Source organism: Amblyomma mixtum, chromosome 4, assembly GCF_055824585.1.
Source record: "Amblyomma mixtum isolate Tamu chromosome 4, ASM5582458v1, whole genome shotgun sequence".
NCBI lineage: Eukaryota > Metazoa > Arthropoda > Arachnida > Ixodida > Ixodidae > Amblyomma > Amblyomma mixtum.
Genome location: NC_143015.1, coordinates 149,901,120 through 149,926,902, shown reverse-complemented (window position 1 = coordinate 149,926,902; position 25,783 = coordinate 149,901,120). Strand labels below are relative to the sequence as shown.

The following is a 25,783-nucleotide window of genomic DNA, read 5'->3' as shown; positions in this document are numbered from 1 at the left end:
ACATTTTATTCCAATAGTACAATAAGACACGCTATTCTGATTACTAGAGACATATAAACACTTGTAAATTATTAACGCTTTTTTTTTTTTTTTACGGGGGTTCCGCCGCTTACGTTCGTTCCCACTCCTCGTTCCAACGCATGGAGGAAGGAAACCTTCTCCTTTTCCTTCTTTCCTCCATGTTCCAACGGTTGTGTCCGAAAGCAATGTCAAAACTTCCATAGACTTCATTCAGCGAAACAACGACCGCTACGTAAAATGAAAGCAGTTTAACAGTGCAAGTCAGGTAAGTCGTAATCTGTTTTTACTTGAGCAATCCGAATTTCGAGCGTACTAAACACGGCCGCTCGATCAAAGACGACGATAAGGCGCGTTCTCGCGCGAGCCCTGGGGTTCGGAGCGCTAAAACTGGCGGTCAGGCACGTTTGCCTCAATTTATTTTCTGACAGTTATTTGACCTTTAGCCCAAGACAACGCCGTTTCGATCAAAACAGCGTGAGTACAACGTGAATGCACAACGCATGCACGTAATAGTTAGAGCGCGCACCCTGAGTGATAACTTCCCCTCATGCACAAAAGCTTAACAGCAAAGGCGGATTTCCGTTCTCGAAACCGCTTTGAACGGGAAGTTAGAGATTGTTTTTCTGCTACGGTGGCTTTTCTAACGGCTCTGAGCTCAATGAGAGTTGTTGTTTTGACGGATTTACTTTAGTGCATGCAATGTAATAAACTCAAACGCCGAGGCAAGTAACTAAAATTGACAGATCCTTGTTGTCGATTTCATTTACGTGACATATATTAAAATGTCCCGAAGATATGTAGACATATATGTCATACCACATATAATATGTCGACTAATTGAATTGTCCATGCAGTCTCCACTTACTAATTTGTGCTGAATACCCAGATTGCTCTTCCGGGAGATGCTGTAGATGTGTGCTTTTTTACCCGGGTAAGAATGCGCAAAATCAGATATATATTACGAAGGAATTTTCGCGCGAAAGCAGCAGTTTTGGCTAGCTTAAGCTTTTAGATAAATGTCGGTATCTCCTGTTAAGTCTGAGAAACAGTTCCGCTATATATATTCAGCTGCGCGCCGCTGTATTTGATTGTGCATATATCGAACAAATAAGCTTTTGCTACTTCAGGCACTTATGCGCGCCCCGGCGGTCTCGAGAATTTATGCCTCATTTTGTGATTAAAAGCGCACACTACGGCCAGTATAGTTCAGTCGAATTAAAACAGCTTTTTTGCCTAGCAAAAGCATGATATATTCCAGCTGGTTGTTGGTGCCACATATATTGAAAGAACTGCAAGAGACCTGAATGCATTTTGTGGTGCTTATGAACCAGAATAGCTGTAATATAAAATAGAGTGAGTCAGTTCGGTTCATTGTCCCAGTTAAAAAAAAAAAAAACAGTTTCCAACTGGTTCTAATTGGAGTGGTGTTCCAATAATGAATAGTCCAAATGGACTATCCAATTGGTCTAGGAGGGTTTCCAATTGGTGAGCGCAATCGGTCTTACCCATTGCAACCAATTCATCTTCCCAACTACACCCAACATATCCATATGAATGTTTGCATATTTGACAAACAAGGCAGAACTAATGTGGTTCTTCTAATAAGAGCTATCAGCAGCTTAACCTACTAAATGTATTCATCATCTGCACCACCACCGCAGTTGAAATTAAATTAAATAACTGCGCTCAGTGGGCACCACTGGCCGCTCGATGAGAGCCTCATAAATCGAATATATAAATTGGAGCAGAAGTGCGTTCTCTGGATGTGTATATTGAGCTAATACATACTACTAGTGCCTGAATGTATAGCATTTCTTGTGTGTGATGTATGCATGTCTGTTGGCCTTGATTTTCATAAAAGCATGCTATTCTAAATTCTGTAGTAAAAATGCTGATTAGCACTAGGCAGTGTCTCCTTGCAGTTCTCACAAAGCAGTTTTTCCTTTTTCACATTAATAATACGTTAAGTTGTAGAGGTGTTTCTCACACTGCATATTTTGCAAAACTTAATTGTGAGTTATATTTTGTAAATATCCTATGGGTGTAATAACTACCTGGCTTATTGGGTCCAATTGGTCGGGTGGCTAAGAACACAACTGAAACCAATTGGCTTGAATTGAAAAATCCACTTGAAAACCAAATGGAATGTCCATTTGGTTCCAATGGTTTTTTTCTCTTTACTGGGGTTGCTTTCACTCTACTTAGAGGCATGCATGCATATATATATATATATATATATATATATATATATATATATAAGAAGGGGGTGAAGATCGGATGGATCCGGTAGAACATAAACGTAATTCGGTTGACACACGGTAGAAAAACAACAACTTTATTCTAACGTTTCGACCAGGGTCTGGCCTTCGTCAGAGTGATGGCCAGACTGACGAAGGCCAGACCCTGGTCGAAACGTTAGAATAAAGTTGTTGTTTTTCTACCGTGTGTCAACCGAATTACGTTTATATATATATATATATATATATATATATATATATATGGTCTTGCACATGATGGCTGTAGTCGCTAAGGGAGCGCAGCCATGAAGCTTATATAGGTGTCTCACACATGCGCAAAATCAGGAAGTCAGGTGATGCTCATTTGATTTTTCTGTACCTTTCAAACATGATCCTGAAACATTAAAACACCACCACCACATGCTCTGGACACAGTTTTGTGAATATGCTCTAACACAAGCCTGTTCACCTTCGACAAAGACTGTGTGCTGTATACAGTATGTGCAGCATCATATCCTGGTTCTTCATTGCTACCATGTCAGGCCAGTCGAGTTTTGTATTGTACAGCATAACTCTCCCCAGTCATGTGTTCACCGACTTGATATGTTCGACAAAAACTATGCACTACACCAAGTCTAATTATAGTAACAACTGCTTGGTGCTCTTTTCACAGCTCCAGGTCGCCACAAAGCGTGCTCTGCCATGGCCCTCAGCTTGACGGATTTCGCCTATGTTGGCCTGCTCGTGGTCTCCATCGTGGCCGGCAACTTTGTGCACCGCATCAAGGAAGTGCGGCACCGCCGAGTCTACTGCACTGCACTGGGCGCCTTTTTGGTCCTGATAGTGTCAGGGCGCCATGCCATGCACCCGTGCCTAGTCAGCGTCGTCAATGCCTTCATCATCACCTCCTGCTCCATCAAGTGAGCAAACACTGTAGATCTATAATAAGGGAGTAATTACTCATTGGCATCCACCCGAGCGCAGCCATACGGCTACAAAGGAAAGCTATACAGCTTTCTCAGAAAAAAAGATCTGTGTACAAGGCTGTTCAAATTAATTTTCTCGAAATCGGCACAGAATATATTGCCTGTGCTTCAGAACGGTTTTAATACTAGGCGAGCTGGAATGCATTCGTGATTTGCCAGCACAAAATGCCATTTGATAAGCCAAATGCGTGAAGTTGTCCCCGAGATATGCGCAATGTCATATTTCACAATACTTATTTTTTAACGTAATGATTGCATTCTTTTGTAACAAAAAAATTGGTGCTATTTATAAAGTGTGCCCAATAACATGAGATAAATTATACTTTGTGGTCAATTAAATTTGCACAAAACTTTAAGCACGAACATATAGGGGATGAATTTATTACTGCAGTAGATACAGTAAATAATTGTGGTTATTAACATTTTGTTTACTGTGAACAAAGAACCTGTACGGGCTGTCATAAAGTTGTAATGTTACTTCTTTCCATCATTTTTGTCGAGTTTAGTATTTTTTTTCACAAAGCTGTACGTTTAGTATCTCCACTGCTAAGTTGATGAGTGATTTACTGTGTTCAACAGAAATGAAAAACGCAGGAATGTATGAAGAAAAATTTTTTTAAGTATCCAGTACTCAAATATGTATTTTGAGGTTGGAAACCACACAAGCAGCTTACATAATGTTACATGCGACAACAAACACAGAACACTATACAAGGAGGAGAAGCAACACGCACATAACAGCTCTGCAGCGACAACTAAATTTATTTGAAAACCACAGATAAATCTCATTCCCGTCCTCCATTTCTTCATGTCCACTGTTTTTACATGTTACCTCTTAAGTAATTGCAAAAGTTTTGACAACACTTAAGTGGCAAGAATGGCAAATTTCTATCATAGTCCGTCACTCTCCGCACTTAATGTTTCCAGGCAAGGTGAAAAACTTTGAAGGCACCTTGCACACTAGGTTAATTCCAGAATTTGAAGGTGGAATCCATGATAAAACAAATGAGGTAATTGCAAAACATAATATAAAGAAGGTGGTCGCATGACCGGAGATTATAGACTGGATTACTGGATTATAGAGTGAATTATAGACTGGCTACGAAAGCAAACCCAGTTTCTTTTACTCATCTATACCTGAGCGCATCTCAACAGACTTTTCAATGCAGACTTGCCGTGAGAACGATGCATCATTCTCACAGTGTCTATTTATAGTGCGTGTCCATGTGCTCACGAATTGCAGATATCGGGCAAAGGCCAGCTTCGTTTTCTGCTTTGGGTACCTGGCATTCTTCAAGTACCTGAAGATGTGGAGCACTAATCCGCCGCCGGGCATCACCAACCTCATTCAGATGATGCTCACTCTCAGGGTAGGCAATTCATTGCGCATGAAATCTACAGTGCAAAAAACATGATTTTCTGTTGTCGAAGAAAGCCAGAAATGGCCCATGAGCACTAATATTGCATAGTCCAAAGGGCATAACGTTATACTCGTAAAGTTCACATGGTGTTACAAAAGCAGTCTTTTCTTTGCCAGTCGGGCCCATTGGTGTTTGCCAATAACCTTATATGAAATCAGCCGAGGAAAACTAGTAAGGCAGTTGACAGCATCGCCTTTGCATGGAAGCGAGTACAGATCTTTTTCTTTTTTACTGTAGCGGCATTCTGGCAACAATAGCCTACAGAGAATCTCCACGTGTTATCTTTCTTCGCGACAAAGATAACTGGAGCCACTCAAGAGCTTGAGGTTTCAACTCACATTTATTATATGCACAGTATATGACATTATGCACATATGTGGCATATCTGCAGTATATGCGCATTCCTAGGCACAAATAAAAACTATAAAACATAAAAGCAAACAAATAAAGAGAAAAGAATAAATTTATTTTTACTCAAACATTCACAGAGGACATTACATAAGGAAGAAATGAAAGCTTGGCTACATTGACTTTAGCCATTGAAAACTCTGCTTTGTGCACAGCCTAGAATGCTCTTTATTGCAACACATGTTCTCATGCTTCTTTATCTAGAAAGCTCTATCTCGCCAATCTTTTTACCTTTGTATTTAAACAACACACATGCCCACATAATTCTTTAATGATGTTGCCCAACTTTTGAACAAAACAGCCCTGCAGCCCTCTCTGACATAGCTACAAAGGCCTGTCGGAATTTCTCGTCAAGTGACCGGCTAATTGTCGGTTTGCCGCCCTTTCTGGATGCTGTCAGCAGCTCCATAAAGATGCACGCAAAACTAGGAAGCAAGTTAACCAAACTCTTATTTGTGTTATTCAGTCTTATGTCACTTAATTGTCATGCTTTGTGTCTAAAACATACTAGGCATCGCACAGCACAGCGAGTGTTTTAATGCGAAGCATACTACTTTAGCTACCACTTCAGCCCTTCACCGTGGTTATGCGCCTCCAAATCACGTGATACATGACGCCACACCACGTGACACGATGACGTCACGACAGTAGAGAAACGGGGGCCCACCTCGCGCCGTCGCTGTGGTTGTGCGCCTCCAAATCACGTGATACATGACGTCACACCACGTGACACGATGACGTCACGGCAGTGGAGAAACGGGGGCCCACCTCGCGCCATCGCTGTGGTTGTGCGCCTCCAAATCACGTGATACATGACGTCACACCACGTGACACGATGACGTCACGACAGTAGAGAAACGGGGGCCCACCTCGCGCCGTCGCTGTGGTTGTGCGCCTCCAAATCACGTGATACATGACGTCACACCACGTGACACGATGACGTCACGGCAGTGGAGAAACGGGGGCCCACCTCGCGCCGTCGCTGTGGTTGTGCGCCTCCAAATCACGTGATACATGACGTCACACCACGTGACACGATGACGTCACGACAGTAGAGAAACGGGGGCCCACCTCGCGCCGTCGCTGTGGTTGTGCGCCCCCAAATCACGTGATACATGACGTCACACCACGTGATACATGACGTCACACCACGTGACACGATGACGTCACGGCAGTGGAGAAACGGGGGCCCACCTCGCGCCGTCGCTGTGGTTGTGCGCCTCCAAATCACGTGATACATGACGTCACACCACGTGACACGATGACGTCACGACAGTAGAGAAACGGGGGCCCACCTCGCGCCGTCGCTGTGGTTGTGCGCCTCCAAATCACGTGATACATGACGTCACACCACGTGACACGATGACGTCACGGCAGTGGAGAAATGGGGGCCCACCTCGCGCCGTCGCTGTGGTTGTGCGCCTCCAAATCACGTGATACATGACGTCACACCACGTGACACGATGACGTCACGACAGTAGAGAAACGGGGGCCCACCTCGCGCCGTCGCTGTGGTTGTGCGCCTCCAAATCACGTGATACATGACGTCACACCACGTGACACGATGACGTCACGACAGTAGAGAAACGGGGACCCACCTCGCGCCGTCGCTGTGGTTGTGCGCCTCCAAATCACGCGATACATGACGTCACACCACGTGACACGATGACGTCACGGCAGTGGAGAAACGGGGGCCCACCTCGCGCCGTCGCTGTGGTTGTGCGCCTCCAAATCACGTGATACATGACGTCACACTCCTGCGCATTTCGAATGCGCATTCACACTCGGTGTAGGTGAAACACTCGCTCCACCGGGCAGGCGGACACGGCTTCCGTGGCAATCCAGGCGCTCACCCAACGCGCGTCTCGGGGGGGTTAGTCGGCGTTCCGCTGTAGCCGTGCCGTTGTCTTCCCCCACGACGAAGGCTTCTAGTGGTTGTATTAAAATGACCAAGTATTCAACCAAGGAAAGCCATGTATTACCAAGCCTAGCCATCAATATGCTTCGCATCTGACCAGGGTTAACCATGTTAAGCCTCAGCCATTTTTTTTTTGTCCCTGGCTATCACTTAGGGCACTCTCATGGGTCCACCATAAAGCTGCCAATGTAAAAGTGCTTTATAGAGCCCTTGATGACGTCGTCAAAGTCAGTGCTTTCTTTTGCACCATGTTTGCCACGTGCAGATGGCGGGTCTGGCCATGGAACAGCAAATTGTCCACGAGGAACACCAGGAGAAAACGAGTGACAAGCAGGAGTACGAAGAAGGCGACATGAAGGCCAGCTTCTGGGATGTCATTGACTATGCCTTTTGTTATATCGGGGTCCTTGTAGGTGAGGAATAAGTACTGTGACACCTTTCAGGCTGTATATATTTACAAATCATAACAGGTACAGTCTTTGTCAAAAATATACAGCCCAAGGGGTGTGCTTCCAAGCCATGTAGCAAGGCTCTTAACCCTTAATCCTTTCACTGCCGAGATAACTCAGGCTACCACATATGCACACCCCCTGCCTCTCCCGAGTTAACTCGTTTTTGGCTTTTTAACTCACCCCCTGCCGCTCCCGATAATACTCATGTAAAAAAAAAACTATGCAAGAATGTAGCACCATCTATGGAGAGACTCCGTAAATTCATAGATCTTGTAGGATAAATTTTAAACAAAAGATGGCGCGCATGTTTCCACATCCGAGTCACTTCGTTCTGGTCTGCGCACCTCAGCCATGAGGCTGTGTGCCACACTCGTCCGCGCTTTGACGGACGAAGAAATTCAAAATTGCTTGTGAATTCGGAGTCCAATGATAATGAGAACGAGGAAGGAGCCCACCTAAGTGCCTTGTCGAGTGATGACAGCGATGAAGTCCCCCTGCCACCGAAAAATCTGCATAAGAAGAGGAAATCCGACAGGCCAGATTGGTGCTGGAAGATTTCATTCATTACAACTAATATCTATAAGATTATCATGAATAAACATGTCTACATGTCCTGCAGAGCATTTTAGTGCGTTACTAGCAAAAAATTTCCAGGAAACTAAAATGAAAAAAAAAAACCCCAGCAGGGTGTGTGCAGATGTGAGAAAAAAAACCTGGGAGCGAAAGGGTTAAGGAGCACAACTTAACAGGTATCTCGCAAGGAACAAACCAGAGTGTGTGGCATTGTACATTGCTGAGTATGCATTTATTGAGTACAGCTGTAGTTAACAGCAATGCCAAGAGGCAGTCAAATTAAGCAAGGCTAGGTTACAAGGGGAGGATTAATTGGAGAGACATGGTAGAGGTCTTTAACGCGTGCAGTGGGTGCAGTCGGACTGATGAAGATGATGATAGTGTTACTAGGTTACTATAGTAGGATACAACTTAAAAAAACAGCAGTTGCTAACACTGGGCCGCGGTCCGCGGCGTCCTGTATTACTCTGCCGCCCAATTGCAACAGTAAACGAAAGAAGTTTTTTAATGTTTGACTATATCAAACAATACACATATCAAAAGTCCAGAGCCAATTTTTTTCTTGCGATAAGCTTCTTGCTAAGGTAACGAGAAACGTTTAAGCAGCGGACTACTTTTTCGCCATGGAGGAATTCTGTGCGTGGAGGCTGAATGTGGGCGGAGCTTCACTGCAGATTTAGGTTGTATCCGACTATAGCTGAATGTTGAGAGCAATAACTGCTCATAAATACCTGAGATTTGATGAATTTGGAGACAGAAATGTGGCTTTCTTCATAAAGCTGCGAAAACTCTCAGCATAAGCTGGCCCCTTCCAAATGCAGGGCCATACTACCGGTACAGGACGTACCGCGACTTCCTGAACGCCCCCTACCTGGACGCAGTTGACCGCAAGAGCATGTGCTTGAGCCGCATGAAGGTGGTGCCACTATACGCGCTGCTCTGGCTGGCACTCGTGCAAGTCTTCCCACCCGATGTGAGTGATATGGCTGCTTTAATGTGCCACCTGAAAGTTAAGCCTAAAGTTAAGCTTTAGGCTTAACCCAAGTGCTCTGTTGTAGCTTACACAAGCCTCGAAGTAAGCTTGATGCAACTGCCACAGACTGTGTGGGCCGGGCGGCCAGTTTAGTGAGAATAACACACAGCGGTCTGCCTACACACCTTAATGTGCCGCCTGAAAGTTAAGCCTTAAGTTAAGCTTTAGGCTTAACTCAGGTGCTCTGTCGTAGCTTACACAAGCCTTGAAGTAAGCTTGATGCAACTGCCACAGAATATGTGGGCCGGGTGGCAGGTTAATGAGAATAACATGTAGCGGTCTGCCTACACATCATGATTTTCACCATTCTAATTTTTGTGGACAGATTGATATAAAACATATCAAGCTTTCTCATACAATGTTCTAGCCTGCACAATGCTGCCAGTTCAGCCATAGCAATCTGCTAATAGTAATACCATTGTGAAAGCCATCGCGAGTTACAAACCTAAATATAATTGAAAAAAAAACCTTGGATGTAACAGCTGCCGTGTGGCCATTCATATACGGACTGTGATGTAGCAGTCTGCCTACGCATCACAAGTTTCACCATTCAAATTTTTGCGGACGGACTACAGATATACAACATCTCATGCTTTCTCATATAATGTTATAGCTTGCATAATGCTGCCAGTTCAGCCATAATGATGTGCTAATTGTAATATCACAGCGAAAGCCATCGTGAGTTACAAACCTAGTTATTGAAAGAAACTTGGATGCAGGAACTGCCTTGTGAACATTCGTATACGGCTCTTTCCCCAGCGTCTTTTACACTGCAAGCTTCAGTGGATCAACATCAATTTTCCTGCGTTTAGCACTAATCTTTATTTAAGAATGGTTGCCCTCGTGCTCAGGTCGTAACAAGCACTGTGACGCGCAGTTTTTTGGCACCGACGACTTTTACGAGCGTGGGCTGCTGTACAAGCTGCTGTACCTGACGCCCGTGTTCATCATCTTCCGGCTGCGGCTCTACATTGGCTTTGTGCTGGGCGAGTGTGTCTGCATCATGGCTGGCCTTGGCGTCTACCCGGCCGAGTCCAAGGCAGCCCCTGGAGTTGGGCCAACCGACGTTGACGGGCTGCTGAATGTGTTCGTATTTTTATTCACTTCTTGGAAGTAGTTTCGCACACTTCTTTGTGCACTGACAGTTTGTGCAGAATTCAAGCTCTTCACTTTTAACTGCGTTAAAAATTTGACGCTGACTTGGCTATGTTTTCTATCACTAATGAAAATATATTAAGGGGGGACACTGGTTTTCGAGACCAAAAAATGACCAAAAACAATCGGTTTTCAAAGAGTGACATTTGTGGAATCTCCAGCTATTATTTTCCAACTGCACCAATTTTTTCCTTCAATAAATCAGAATTTTGACCATAATATTGAATTCAGATCATCATGTGAGCTGAATTTATGCAAGAGCAGAGAATTTAATGGCTGTCTTTTATGTTGATATCTCAACATCTAGGACAGATAGAGATGTCATATTGTTTGCTAAGGGAAGCTGGAGGCACAGTGTGTGCAATAATCGAAGCAGATTTGTGCAGTTGCACTTCAAAAATTTATAATTTCGCAAAGTATCAATGCATTACATTTATGCCTTGAATATTGATATTGCAAGTACTGTAAAATTACTAATGAGGGTAAAATGGAAAAATGGTTTTGATTATTGCACTCCTTACTCACCATACTATGTAGCCATTGGTTAAAAATGATTTTATTGAGCAGTGTTTTTTTGCACTGAGGTACTAATGAACGACTAATTAAAATTATCTTGGGAACCAACTAATTTATGAGAAAGGTAATTTCATTTTTGAAACCAGTGTAAAAAACTGAGCAAGGTGGTACAGTTTCATTAGGACTGGACAAAAAATAAGGAAAATAGGTCTAAGACCAGTGTCCCCCCTTAACCCTTTCAGGCACCATTTTTTGTTTCCATTGAAAACAAACATTACCACTCCTAAATAGCATTTTCAAACCACAAGAAAGATAATTAGTAAGCTTTCCAGTGCAGAATACGAGCGGTTAATTTTTACAGCAAAATTTTGCACAAAAGTTTGTTATATGCCACTAATAACTGTAGAGCAGGCTGTTGGGTTTCGGTTTGGTTGGTTGGTTTGGTTTATGGGGTTTAACGTCCCAAAGCGACTAAGGCTATGAGAGACGCCGTAGTGGAGGGGCTCCGGAAATTTCGACCACCTGGGGTTCTTTAACGTGCACTGACATCGCACAGTACACGGGCCTCTAGAATTTCTCCTCCAAAGAAATTCCAGCCGCCGCGGCCGGGATCGAACCCGCGTCTTTTGGGTCAGCAGCCGAGCACCATAGCCACTGAGCCACCGCGGCGGCGCTGTTGGGTTTCTGTGGCTGAACAGTGGCGCCACCCGCCGCGGTGGCTCAGTGGTAAGGTGCTCGTCTACCGAGCCGGAGTACCCGGGTTTGAACCCGACCGCGGCGGCCGCGTTTCGATGGAGGCGAACAGAGTACTGTGGGATGACAGTGCATGGTAAAGATCCCCAGGTGGTCGAAATTATTCCGGAGACCTCCACTACAGCACCTCTTTCTCTCTCTCTTCTGTTATTCCCACCTTCCTCCCTTCACTTACAGGGGGGCAGTTCAGGTGTTCCCTGAGATAAGTGAGACAGATACTGCGCCATTTCCTTTCCTCAAAAACCAATTAGTGGCGCCCTCATGAACACAAGAAAGGAGACTTTTCAGGGGCTCTTCACATGACCCATCTCACCCACCAGGTGGCAGGGCAAGAGCGGCCAGTGGGAGCAGCACGAGTATGACTATGAGACCATCCACAATATTGACGAGGCGCAGGCCGAGCTCACCACCACCATGCGTATGGGCATCCGGAATTGGAACCGCACCGTCCAGTTCTGGCTGGCCGTCTACTTCTACAAGCGGTTGCCACTGCCCAAGCCACTCAGGTGAGACTGCACACCTGGCTGTTGGTGCACTTTGATGTACAGTCTTGGTCAAAAGTCTTAAGGCCAAAGGCCTTTCGCTTCATCCAAATAACAGAACCATTATGGCACTATTAAACACCGAATGACCTTGAAATGCTAGCAGAAGGTTTCTTCTTTCGGTAGAGAAGCTTCCTGCTTGACTTGTGTTTTGAATAATACGCTACACGGAGCATTCTAGGAACATTCATTTCGCTGCAGCTGCTGTGGCCTTAGGACTTTTGACAAAGACTGTACATCGGTAAAATGCAACAGCTTTAGCAACTCAAACCAAAGTTATTGATTATGGTTGTCTCCTAGGCAGTACTGATTATATGACGTCTGTTCATAGCCATATGTCAGAGATGTATGAACATCAGCTTTGTGCGAAACAGCTTGCTACCCACGATGGGATTCATGCCTTACAAGTCACTATGATAGTGTGGCCAGTAACTGTGTCTTCAGGGTCACCAGACATCAACTGGGCACTTTGGGCATACTTAACACTGAGAGCAGGTGGTTACGACCGAAGGAAAGGTGCAGTAAATGTAGCATGAAACGCAAACTCCACGCTCGAGCTCGGTCGGTCACACTTGGCGTTGCGAGGAGATGGCCACGACGAGAGGAAAGATACAGCTGTCATGTGAAGCCCGCCGTTTCTCCTCACTTGAAATGTGCTTTGACATCTCTCAATCCTTCCTCACTCGGTGGTTTCCGGCACGGCCGCTAGGGGCGCTGCGGCTTGGCGTAGACGCACGAGACGTGGTGTCCCTAAAGTGTAGACCATGCAGCTATTGCAGCAATAAAGCAAGCTCCACCCCTATCCCACAGGGCGCTGCTGACAATGACCCTGAGCGCCATCTGGCATGGGCTGGAGCCAGGCTACTTCCTCTGCCTGGTCACCTCCACCGCCTACATTGTCGGCGAGGAACAGCTCGAGGTGGTGGTGCAGCGACGGCGCACCATCGTGGGGCGCCTAGTTGGCCGCCTGCTCCTCTGGTTCTGCAAGATGCAGTCCTTCACCTACATGCTGGCCGCATTTCTGCTGCTCGACGTCGAACGCATCTGGCAGTACTACCACTCCGTCTACTTTGTGGGGCACCTCTACGTCGCCATCCTCCTCCTCTGGCGGTTTATGGTGCCACTGCACCGCACACCAAGTGCCAAGCTCAACTAGTCGAATGTGGGAAAGGAGGAAAGGGAAAGAGCACTACTGTCGACAGTGGGGGCGTGGAAACCACAAGCGATAGCAATCAATAATTCTATCCTATCCTCTTGAGCAAATTCCACAAATGTTTGTCTTCCCCTGTCGTGATTTTGTCAGGAAAAGAAGTCGGGGCAAGGCATCGATCCAATACCCGAGTGCAGCTCACTGCGAGATTAATTCCAAATGTGGATCGTACTTTGCACCAATTCTTTTTCTGGTTCATACCTTTGCTTCCTTGTCATTGGTCAGACATGCCTTCAATGCCAAAGCCAGCGAATGCCATTGTTTCTTTAGCTGTCAGTCACAGCATCAGGTTGCCATTACCAATGACAGAAAGGCAAAAAAAAATGATTGTGAAAAACAAACTACAGGCCCTGGTTAACCCTTTCAGGAGCTTTGTACACAATTGTGTAAGCGACAAACTTACAGCTTTTTCTGAGAAACTGGAGCACTTAACAGTGATTTCATTATTTCAGTCCAATTGAGTACCCTTCTTGTTGCAAATAAGTTGCTTTTTTGTACCATGTAGCGAACGCAGTGAATAATATTTCACACAAGAGTGAGCTAGGTAGCACTTTGTCCACCGTTTTTGTGCAGACAGATTTTGCCGCGAGTGAAAACATTGATTGCTTTTGCTCAATTTCGAGCGTAATGTGAATCTTCCAAACACAAAGCGATTCCACGATCCCTAGGGTATTTACATGACACAAGAGAACATTTCGATGTTATTATTTCTAACAAATCTGACACTTTGTACGGAATTCTCCACATCGTTGTAAGAACTGGCCTGCTGGTCTTTCACGTTCGAAAACTAACAAATTCCCTTTCTTGAGGCCTGGATATACTACTTAGGTAAAAAAATAATTGATTTCAGTGAAAACAAAAAATGGCGCCTGAAAGGGTTAAAGCTTTTCGCACTTTAGATCCTTAGCGCATGGGACAGGCAGCATCTGCATGCGTCAATTCTCTGTTATGCCTTCGTTTCACCTGTGCTAAGAATCTCGCATATGAATTCTAGATAGCCTGAACGATACTGAATGCTCATTTCTCAGGTATCTTTGTTGCCTTCTCCTCCTGACAAAGTTGCATTGTGTACTGATTTCTCTCAGTGTTTCAGTCGCAACCTCATTCCCAGCTTCTGAATGCATCCCACAAACCTACCTCTTCATGATGACCGGTTCTCTTAGGCCATATGGAAGCTTTCCCTAAGCACTTCTGTACGTTGCAACATGCATCAATTCAAGCCCACACTCAGGGTAGAGGCAGTGTTAAAATTAAGTGTTAGGTTGACAGCTATAATTCTCAGTGTCCATGTGGCTTCATCGAGTTGCAAAAGACCATAGGAGAAAAGAAACTCCAAGTTTGTTTCAACAGAAAAATTTCACGGTTGGCTGACCGAGAGACAAATGGTGCCAAGTAGAGCCTTCCATCAAGATAGGCTTCAGACTTTTTTTTTTTTTTATTCGAGCTGTTTGCCATCAGGCATAATGAAAAAGGAAAGAAAGTTCAAGCCTCGCTTAAAAAGCGGCAAAAGTTCGTGATATAGCGATTATCTAAAGTCCACTTGGTATAGTCGTCTGCAACGTCCCATCGCAGGCCAACCTTTCTTAGTAAACGTTGTCTCACGGAAGCTGTAGCCGGGCAACTCCACAGCAAGTGTTTTTCATCACACTGGTCGGGCGCAGCACCACAATGGGGACACTTGTCTGTCACTTCGTAACGTGTGTCACGCCACCGATGACGCACAGAAGGAGTCAGAGCCGCTCCTGCCCGAATCCGGCGCACAGATACCTCCTCCTCCCGAGTGAGACTCCGGGGGAGAGGGTACGAACACGGAGGAATTAGAGCGCGTGTTCGCTGACGCAAAGACTGTTTCTCGGAAACATGGGACAGGAACGGATCTGAGGGAAGAGGGGAAGGTGGCGGGATATCGGATGTGTCAAGGTGTGTCATTGCATCCACATGTATATTATGCGGATCCTGGGCATGACCGCAAATCCAGTGTATGCGCACAGGACAGGGGTATTTTGTGCAAAGTTGGTGAATGAATTGTGTAACTTGGAATGTGCGCCGGACAGCCTTAAGCTGCTTAAGGGCGGCAAGGGAGTCGGTGTAAATGTGTACAATATCGAAAGTAGGTTAACTTGCAAGCAGTCGATTATGTCCATTCTGAAAGCACCTTCAAAAAAGCGCTGACAGGGAAGTCCTATAACGACCTCACACACAACTACTGTAGAGGTACGATTATTCTCATTGCTACTCCCATCCTATGAGAGAACATTCAGGGTTCAAATTGCATGTATTTTAGAACAAGCTCGCACCAATGTGCATGAAATGTTCATTGCATTTTTTTTGTGTGTGTTCCGATTGCATGCTTTCTCAGAAGTTAACTTTATATATGCTACTTCTCGATAGATGCACACAGGCAATTTTGCCGGTATTTTTTAGAACACCAGATTATATGAATTGCTCATTTTTATCATAATATTCTTGCAAACCAAAATGATTCAATGGTTGCTACTTCCAAAGCCTTTATTATTCTTTCCCGACTTTCCAACCAGTGCTTCCATGCTGTACACCAGATTTTTTTTTTCTTTTTACTATATAATGCGTAATTTAACGATGCTCTACAAAATAACTGCATTTTTGTAGGAAAGCATTAAACGTCAACACATTTGCGTAAACCTAGGCACACCCCAATCAAGGTACCTTAGTAATTTCGCATCTTGTCTAATTACAAATATTTTCGCCATATTTATTTATTTCATCCACTGACACCTCAAACTGCACTCGTGAATGGGGTATAACATGAGGTGTGATTGATCAGTGTTGTGATTGTAATCGGTGATTCCCCAGTTCCTACATACTGGAAGCGTCTTTCTATTGTCACTGTCTTAGAAATGCAGCATAAAACGAGTCAGCTTTGACAATATAGTTATTTATTTTTCACGCATGAGAGAGCTCGCCATTCCATTTTTCACAATACTGCCACGTTTCGTGCATGATGTGACGTTGCCGTTCCGCACATGAATGGCTCTCCTAACTAGTCACAATTTTCGCCTTTACTGCCTTACTCGCACCATGGTTTGACACCTGCTAGTCATTTTACCCCGCAACAAGTTGCGCACTCTGTGAATTTTGGAAACTGAACGATTAAAGCACAGCCTGGTTTTGAAGTGACGGTTCTTGTAACTCGAGTTTTCAATCTGCCGATTTCAACACACAGCTTCGCAAGCAAATCAGTCTGCATGTGTCAGTTTTCAACACCATCCAGGGCAGCCACTGTCAGCCACGAGCTCATGCAAAACACAATGCGTGAACTCTGACGTTCAAAGCTGAGCAGCAACAGCTGAAACCAACTTTCAAGTTGTATGTCGACATCAAGCTGTTGCGTCGTCGATGTCACTGTAGTACTTCAACAGCCTGTTCCCACAAAGCCACTCGTGGTAACACAGTCATTTGCAAAGTCGGTCAACGGCTTCGTGGAGAAGTTCATTTTCTCCTGCCTTCAGCAAGGGCCTACAAGAAGCAAGGCATCGAAGTCAGTTATGATACACAATGCTAAAGCTATGCCTTAAGGGGGGACACTGGTCTTGAAAAGAAAATTTTTATTAATGAAGTCACAGCTACGAAATCTTCAGGGCACAGGTATTTTTGTGTGCTGATTCTAGATATGTCATTTAATTTCATGTAAAACAATTCCTTGAGCACTTATGCACATTTTATGCAAGTATTTTGCGGAGAGTTCTGAAGAAAATTTGCTGCAGGAAACTCGCTGAAATGTATGCCATTGGGTTCTCTTGACACCAAGGAATACAATAAGGGTAAAATTATCATCCTGGCTATCATAGAACTTGAGTTACAGGGTACTGAAGCTGCCACTTCAGAAACAGGAATACACACTTTCCTTCTCATTTCTGAAGCGACAACTTCAAAAAACTTAAGTTCTATGATAGGCAGGAAGACAATTTCACCCTTATTGTATTCCTTGGTGTCAAGAGAACCAAATGGCATACATTTCAGCGAATTTCCTGCAGCAAATTTTCTTCAAAACTCTGCGCAAAATACTAGCATAAAAAGTGCATATGTGCTCAAGGAATTGTTTTACAAGAAATTAAATGACATATTTAGAATCAGCACACAAAAATACACATTCCCTGAAGATTTCGTAACTGTGACTTCATTAATAAAAATTTTTTTTTCAAGACCAGTGTCCCCCCTTAAATGCCAAGTTAGTAGCAGGGCCTTACCACAGATGGCTCTGGAGAAGCCTGACTGATTCGCGATCCTTGCTTTCGAAAGCCATCTACGGGCAGAAACAAGGCACCTCATCAAGCACCGGAAACACTTCTGTGCAAAGCAAAAGTAAACGAAACTTACCACAAGCGATCGCAGCAACAGAAAGACATCCTCGCTCAGGTAGCTGGCTACAAAACCAACATGAAAAGTATGCGGAAAATTAAACCACTAGCATAAACTTCAAACAACCAAAGCAGTATCGAAAGAAAATGCATCAAATTTGTAGTTGGGCCTTTTACGAGAGAGAGAGTTCACCTTTTTCTTACATCACCCCATAATGTTCCATGCTCTATTCTAATGTTCATTTGCTTGCTAGGGAGCAAAATGCTTCTGCTGTTCTTCAAAGCAGCATTCCTTCTTTTGGAATCATATTTGCTAGCGCTTAGTGAACACACGGGACAAGAACACAAATACACAGGACAGACGCTAGTCTTCAACTGCCATTGATTCGAAAAACAATCAATACTATATGACATCTCAAAATAGCTGAACTGACACATGCGCAGTAGCATGTAGCAGTAGCATCAAAACAGCCATTCCTTCAAAGCACACTCATGTCAGCTCAAAGCAGTGAGACATCATATAAAATAAACTAAACACTGAGAGATCACCCATTTCGTCTTGCTGCTAAGGCCTGCCAGAACATAGCTGTGGATATCGGTGGATGTCGGCATGCGATTTCTACCAAGGCTAAGATCTCAATCGGTCAAAAATTAAACAGTTCATCTAAATTTGGTTTGGTTTGGTGCTGCTGCGAGTGACACATCTCGCAAAACTCACGTTTGCTTGGTGTTATCTCATCAGGGCTGTCGTAGAGGTAGCGATCGAGCAGGGCCGCATGTTCCACAGGCATCCTCTGGGTGGATGGCTGAAAACAAAACATATATACATAGCCACAAATGGCAACACAGTGACATTCACTGCCACATAGGTGTTCTCCCTATCCAAGAGCCAACGAAGGTGGTCACTGGTGAATCGCAGAAGACTTTACAGGCAATTCGTGCAGATCAGTACCTAAGATCTTTCCTGACAAGGAGTCAGTATGGAATTCGGCAACTGAGTGGAGCTCTAAGAACGACTGAAGGTGGAACAGATTCCTGTACCAAAGCGTTTAGATATCGGCATGCGATTTCTACCAAAGCTAAGATCTCAATCGGTCAAAATTAAATACGTAGTTAATCTAAATTTGGTTTGGTTTGGTTGATGAGGGTTTAACGTCCCAAAGCGACTCAGGCTATGAGGGACGCCGTAGTGAAGGGCTCCGGAAATTTCGACCACTTGAGGTTCGTTTAACGTGCACTGACATCGCACAGTACACGGGCCTCTAGAATTTCAGCTCCATCGAAATTTGACTGCTGCACCAGGATTGAACCCACGTCTTTCAGGTCAGCAGCCGAGCGTCATAAATCTAAATTTGCACCAAAGAACTCCAGGCGGCCAAAATTAACCAGAGCTTTCCACTACGGCGTCCCTCATAACATGAGTCGATTTGGGACATTAAAAACCTAGAACTCATGAACTCATTTTTAAAACAAACTGATTTTCTTCAGGCCTGCATACATTATTCAAGAAGAAAAAATTTTTTTTTTAGTAGGGGGGGAGTAAAGAAGTGTCTGAAGGGTCACAAAAGAGAACAGCAAAAGATGTAGTGAGTAAAGAAAAATTATTACCTGTAGTACCAGAAGCAGGAGAAGTCTCATGACTTCCGCAGAGGCCAGAATTGTTGCCATGGCTCCCATTGATCGGCCACCTAACATGCCTACACCAGTGCAGCAAGACGAGCCAAAATAAGCGAGAAAAACAAGTCCAGCCATAACATCAAGCTCTCAAGCAGGCTTGCAAAAAATGCCGGTCAAAATGGAAACTTTAACTGAGGCACTCACTTCTTTCTTGGGCTATCACGTAGACTTCAGTGAATGATGCCAGTGCTCCAGAGTAATCACCTAGAATAGACAAACACAAGGACAATGAACTCTCAGCTGCACCAGCTGTTTCCATTGCATTCTCATCCGTTGTTACATACGAACAAACCATCAGTTATTTCCTCTCTGCTTCACATTCCAATAGTAGGACGTCATTAAAGGGACACTGAGGAGAAATTGAAGTTGGCTTGCATCGACAGAATACCAGCTCCTGATTACAAAAACGCCATTCATACTGACAACAAAGCTCTTGTAACGTAGAAAAGAGCAAGAACTAAAATGCAGGTATCGCCGCCACAGGCCAAACTCGCAAGTACAAGCTTCATGACGTCATAGGACAAAACAGTGTTGCTAGAACCAATAGTTCATAGGAGAATCCCAAGTTTGAATCAGAGCGGCGGGAACAACTTTTTCAACTTCGAATCCAAATTTCTTGGAAATAAATGCATCTTTCGCTGCCGGCCAAGTGGCAACAAAGCCATGACATGCCGAACTATCGGATTTTGCTATAAAAAAAATATTAATAGAGCTCTCCTCAGTGTCCCTTTAATGCCAGTTTGTTACCCAACCCACTCTATTCTATTCCTGTCGCATAAAGCAACGCCGCCTATCACCTTCCTTTCCATAGCTTGCTACGCTATCCTCAACTTAAGTTCATCCCTTGTCATCAGCCTCCATGTTTCTGCTTCACAGGTTAGTACTGGGCTACAGGCATTATATATACAAAGCCAAGGCTTGAAAACATGCGCAGTATCTTACAGCATACCCACCAGTTTCAATCTGGCATGCAGCGAGCTCCTGGAGCGCATCCACATAGCCCATGGCACACTGGGTGTAAAAAAGTAGCACACGCAACATGCATTACGGTTTTAACTATGTTAAAGGTGCACTGAAGAGGAATCTTAACTCGTCTTTTTGCCGCGGGAACTCAGTCTACACGTTCTGAGCATTCTTGGAAACTTCGATTTATTGCCCTGTGTGGCTGATTTTCCTAATTAAATCGAATTAACGCCCGGCTCCCACCTTTTTTTTTTTAATTCTCCCTCGTACGGTGGGCGGAGTCGACCAACGCGGGGAGTGCCTTGCAGCCAGCTCCGTGGAGGCTTTGCTTTCGCTTTATTTTGTTTTTTAGATTCCCGTGAATAAATAGTTTCATTCACAGATAATATAGCCGCAAAATAAGCCCGCAGAAATAAAAAATACTCGCGGACTATTTGCTTCTACGGACTACTACGTATTACTCCGCCGATGGCAGAGCAGCAAGCCGCCGCGGGACTGGCTGAAAGGCACTATACGCGTTGGTCGACTCCGCCCACCGTACGAGGGAGAATTAAAAAAAAAGGCGGGAGCCGGATGTTAAGTCAATTTAATTAGGAAAATCAGCCACACAGGGCAATAAATCGAAGTTTCTAAGAATGCTGGGAACGTGTAGATCGAGTTCCCGCGGCAAAAAGACGAGGTCAGATTCCTCTTCAGTGCACCTTTAAGATGAGTAAAATGAAATTAATAGCTGAAAGTGCAATTAGCAAGTACACCAGATTTAGGGGCATTTTGCTCACTTGTGGAACAACCCGTAAGCAAGCAAGAAATTTTAAAAGTAATGCATTCGCATGTCTTGAATCTGCATGACTGCAAAATATGAGGACACCAGCTGCGAGTAGATTTTGGCCAAGTATCATTTGGTGCACACTGAAATTTTAGCACACAGGCACATTCACTTTCAATTCACATATTTAAAAGCCACGCACTTCAGTGGCTACCTGTGGGAAAACTTTGAGAACATTTGTTTTGTTTGTTTTCTGTCCACAACAGATCCGTCAGCACGATCGCATCATATGTACTATCAGCGTCAAATGAAATGCGAACCGCGGAAAGCCTGGCCACAGGTCCCACTTACTCATCAGCCTGTCGACAGGAAACACAGGCACGCTCATCCGGTTTGCGATGCTTTTGCTTGCGTTTTCTTTGACGTTCGTTGTCGCTTTTTACCACTGGAGCGCCACAATCATTCTTTCTACGTATGGAAGCTTGAGCAGCGCGGTTTCGCTGGCGGCAGCGGCTCTAGCCCGCGTGGTTCAGAGAAACGAGCGTTCTTGGCTCGCTTGCTTGCCGCGGTATAATTTCTTGGCATCGTAGACGAGCGCTGATAACACGGCGATGACGGAAGCAAATTCAAAGCGCTCGCTTCACCCACGCGGGCCAGAGCCGCGCCCGCCAGCGGAAACGCGCTGCCCAAGCTTCCATACCTAGAAAGAATGATTGTGGCGCTCCAGTGGCAAAAAGCGACAACGAACGTCAAAGAAAACGCAAGCAAAAGCATCGCAAACCGGATGAGCGTGCCTGTGTTTCCTGTCGACAGGCTGATGAGTAAGTGGGACCTGTGGCCAGGCTTTCCGCGGTTCGCATTTCATTTGACGCTGATAGTACACAATGAACTAAAGTTTTCTTCTCGCTTTCACTCCCTTGTCCCCTTTTCTCGTATGTAACGTAGCCAAATGCTTTTCCTCTGACATATTCATCATGGCTGCCGTACAAGGAGTGAATGCAAAACGTGCATTACTAACACAGCTTTTCATCAATCATCCGCGTGGTCTACATCATAATTAACCCAACTACGTCCAGCGCAGGTCAAAGACCTCTCCCAATGCTCTCCGATTAACCCTGCGCTGGCCCCAGCCAGTCTTATCTGCATAAACTTCCTGATCGGGTCAATCAGATTATATCGAGGATAATCAGGCTATCTCTTATCTTCCTGCTATGGCGACATTCCTCATGTTTGGAATCCACTCAAACTTTAGCAGGCCATCAGTTATCTGTCTGCCGCATTGCACGCCCTGCCCAAGTACACTTACAGATCCATGCCAACTGTATCTTCCTGCAATGGCAACATTTCTCACTTCTGGAATCCACTCTGTAACCCTAGCAGGCTATCGGTTATATACGTCGCATCGAATGCCCTGCCCAAGTACATTTACAGGTCCATGTCTACCCAGGGATGACACAGAGCAATTAACCCTTTGAGGGTCGAATTATTTTGAAGAAAACTTTCCCAGGTGGTCAAATTACTTTATTGCGGATCTTGAATCTACAAAATGTATATATTCGAGAATAAATAGTAAAAAAAAAAATTAGGAACAGTACTTTTGTGACAGCATCACTCACAACTGGAAAATGTTCAATAGAATAGAATAGCAACAGTGATAAGCAAGCTAAGAGCAGCACCAATAAAGATAGAAATCAACTTTCGCCGCCTCTGCAAAACAGTGCCCACAAAGAGAAAACACGTTTCGCGCGACTCCGTTGCGATCCCGCGGCGGAATCGAAATCGCGTAGGCGCGTTGCCACAGAGGGCGAGAATATCTCGCGAGCAACGGTGATAAGCAAGCTAAGAGCAGCGCCAATAAAGATAGAAATCAACTTCGGCAGCCCCTGCAAGATAGTGCTGACAAAAAGAAAACTCAAATTTCGCACGACTCCGTTGCGATCACGCGGCAAAACCAAAACTACAAAAGGGGTGTTGCCACAGTCTGTGCCGCCGCGCTAAAGCTAGGCATAAGTTCTGCTTATCTCCGTAAGAAGGCAGCACAAAATTCAAACACTTCTTGTAAGTCCTAAGAGGTGGCAGCACCCCCCAGTGAGCACGCATTGTTCTTTTGGCGCAAAATTTCAAACGGAAGATCGAAACCGTACCCGTACGGCAAAGACCTTGCGGGACAGAAAACCGCCGCCGTACATGTACGGCAAAAACCTTCAAAGGGTTAACTGAACAGCCAGCTTTTTACTACTTTATGGACGATAGGGAACGCAGAGAGTAACATGAAGAACACAGCATCGCACGAAGTACACCACACACATATGCATGCACACACAAAGAGACAAACCCTGTTCTGCAGGTGGACAGCTCGTTGCAGGTACGACATTGCCATAGGTGCGCGGTCAATGGAGCGGAGGCACTGGCCGGCTTCAGTGCACAGCGCGGCAGCAAGGGACGGTTCCTGAAGCTGCACGTACAGGTCGATGGCCCGCGAGAAGCAGTGCACCGCCGCTGAGAGGTGTTCGTCAATGGACGGGCACAACAGCGCGTGGGAATCGGCCTCAGCTGTGAAGAACTGCCGTGCCCCTTGCGCCAGCGCCTGCGCTTCCGCCGCAGTGTTCCCCATCGACTGCTCGCACCTGTCGTTGAGGAAAAAAAAAAAGGAATTTGCATCCTTGTTCACCGGATGTGCACAGTGGACTATAAGGCTCTGGTTCTGTTTTCAACATGGCTGAGTTTCACTGATGGGCACTGAAATTTCTCCATCGAAACGTTTACACGCTCAACCTCCACCAAAGTTTGGCTGCGGTACAGCTGCTAAGCTGTTACATTTTTGAACTGATAACAGCCCTGTACTTTTCTTTAATAAGATTTGTAACATGTGGCTGCAAGAGTAAAAATGCGCGTAATAGACAAAGTGTAAACCTAAAATGCATACACTGAAATGCCAAGGACACCTATTATAGCCAGGCCTGATGCACCAATAAGGTGCCCGAAGGTGTGTGAAGGCCTACAGGGCATGCAAGTGTCTGTTTCATTATGTGCACACACAAATTACAACAAACTTCGTACTGCGGCAGCTGCCAAACATGTAGTTTTGTGCTTCATTGCCTCACTTGCTTGTACTTTTTTTTTTTTTATGTAATGCAGCAGATGTTTCAGTAAAGGAGTCTGGGGCCAGAGATACGGGCTGCACACATATTCGTGAGCAACATCGAACAGAAAAGCAACACTGTCCCCTCATGACTCAAAGAAAGGACACTTCGTTCGATACGCTCCGTCCTTGAAGCAAATTTTTACATCATTCTTTGTCTATCTTTCCAGCCGCACGCAGCATACCTTAGCTGGCCAGACAAAATCCGCTTAAGACCTTCCTTTGTGTCTTACATTAAAATGCCAGCCAGGGTAAAATGCCAGTGTAATTAGGTACACCCGTCCTACTTGACACTACGACAATGCAAATCAATCAACAATTCTTCATCTCGCTGGATCAGCGGCTGTAGCGTTGTGCTACTGGCACTAAGCTGCGGATTCGAACCCGGCCGTGGCCGGGCTTGAAGTGAGATTTCCGATAACTCCCCCGTGCGGTTGGAATTAATCCGGAGTTCTGGTTTGGTTTTGGTTTTGGGGGGTTTAACGTCCCAAAGCGACTAAGGCTATGAGAGACGCCGTAGTGAAGGGCTCCGGAAAATTCGACCACCTGGGGTTCTTTAACGTGCACTGACATCGCACAGTACACGGGCCTCTAGAATTTCTCCTCCAAAGAAATTTTAGCCGCCGCGGCCGGGGTCGAACCCGCGTCTTTTGGGTCAGCAGCCGAGCACCATAGCAAATGAGCCACCGCGGCGGCAAATCCGGAGTTCTATTAATTATGGCGTGTTACACAGTGTCCTGTCTTCACCTTACCTGTGTCTTGTTTTTCGCGCTACGTTTTTCGAAGATGCAATTGCTCCGACTAGCCCAGTTTAGCTTACTTGTGTGTTACACAGTGCCGCTTCGGCACCTGATAATCAATCAGATCAATATACTCACTTGGCAGCGGCAAGACTGCACATCCCAGCATAGTGCGGGCAGTCTTGGTGCTGGAGTTGTTTTCCAAGGGCAGCTGGAATTGTGAGAGAAAGAGGTTCGGTGAACCAGCACACGGACGCATTGTTCCCGCAAACTACTGCAATGCGGGAAGACATGCAACGATATCTTCGGGAATGCAACAAGATATATAGCTAACTCACTGTATTGGTCGCTGACCTCAGCTAGATTCGGTTTGCGGAGAAATCGCCTGAAAGACGGAAACGTCAATGAGGGATCGCACAAAATACACCACTTGAACGACGTAAGAATGTTTATGCGCTCGGCCAGAAAACAAACGACCATGTCGCAGAAATGTCCTCCAATATAAAGTAATGCTCCGCTATGCTTCGCGCACGACAAGATCAAGAGGACTTACTTCTTTAGTTTCAAAGAGATAGTTTTGTATTGCTGCATAAAATCATTCGTGCCGGACTCCATGGTTTCTTTGACGTGTGAATAGCACTGCCCTTATTAGCAGGTCTTTCTCAAGCGTTGCCAGCCTGCTTGTACGCTTCCGCTAAATATGCATTTATGATGACCGCTGACGAGGAGGAGGAGGACACTGCGAGGAAAGGAAAAACGCGGTGATTATCTCAATCGCACATGTATTCCTGAACCACGACGTGGAGGAACGCATGAAAACGAGGCAGCGCTGGCGGGAACAGAATCGGCTAGTTGTTAAAGCGTTTATTGTTGCCTAAACAAGAAGCTAATCACGAGACTCTGGTTTGTTTGATTGTCAAACATTAAAAAGTT

The 25,783-nt window shown here is 45.1% G+C and overlaps 2 protein-coding genes across 2 annotated transcripts; one reads left to right on the top strand and one right to left on the bottom strand.

Moving 5' to 3' along the window:
• The first annotated feature begins 132 nt into the window (after positions 1-132).
• On the top strand, positions 133-16,381 carry frj (membrane bound O-acyltransferase domain containing farjavit). Its single transcript, XM_089588302.1, has 8 exons — positions 133-286; positions 2,932-3,178; positions 4,488-4,614; positions 7,257-7,404; positions 8,838-8,989; positions 9,927-10,135; positions 11,794-11,979; positions 12,826-16,381. The coding sequence occupies exons 2-8, from the start codon at positions 2,961-2,963 to the stop codon at positions 13,169-13,171; spliced, it is 1,386 nt and encodes a 461-aa protein (XP_089444428.1). The 5' UTR covers positions 133-286; positions 2,932-2,960; the 3' UTR covers positions 13,172-16,381.
• Positions 16,124-25,508, bottom strand: Hap40 (Huntingtin-associated protein 40 kDa). The gene is made up of 11 exons (XM_089588303.1): positions 25,404-25,508; positions 25,189-25,235; positions 24,989-25,061; positions 23,304-23,595; positions 20,193-20,250; positions 19,384-19,443; positions 19,171-19,259; positions 18,281-18,368; positions 17,582-17,628; positions 17,452-17,507; positions 16,124-16,720 (listed from the first exon to the last, which is right to left on the bottom strand). Exons 1-11 carry the CDS (start codon positions 25,463-25,465, stop codon positions 16,657-16,659), a joined length of 936 nt encoding a protein of 311 aa, XP_089444429.1. The 5' UTR covers positions 25,466-25,508; the 3' UTR covers positions 16,124-16,656.
• Between the last annotated feature and the right edge of the window lie 275 nt (positions 25,509-25,783).

Excerpts from the sequence above, each read along its gene's own strand:
- frj (XM_089588302.1), top strand. The coding sequence starts at position 2,961 with ATGGCCCTCAGCTTGACGGATTTCGCCTATGTTGGCCTGCTCGTGGTC. Across the intron at positions 3,179-4,487 it reads ATCACCTCCTGCTCCATCAA|ATATCGGGCAAAGGCCAGCT; the intron begins GTGAGCAAACAC and ends CACGAATTGCAG. Across the intron at positions 8,990-9,926 it reads TGCAAGTCTTCCCACCCGAT|TTTTTTGGCACCGACGACTT; the intron begins GTGAGTGATATG and ends TGTGACGCGCAG.
- Hap40 (XM_089588303.1), bottom strand. The coding sequence starts at position 25,465 with ATGGAGTCCGGCACGAATGATTTTATGCAGCAATACAAAACTATCTCT. Across the intron at positions 25,062-25,188 it reads TGAGGTCAGCGACCAATACA|CTGCCCTTGGAAAACAACTC; the intron begins GTGAGTTAGCTA and ends TCACAATTCCAG. Across the intron at positions 20,251-23,303 it reads CTGTCCACCTGCAGAACAGG|TGTGCCATGGGCTATGTGGA; the intron begins GTTTGTCTCTTT and ends TTTTACACCCAG.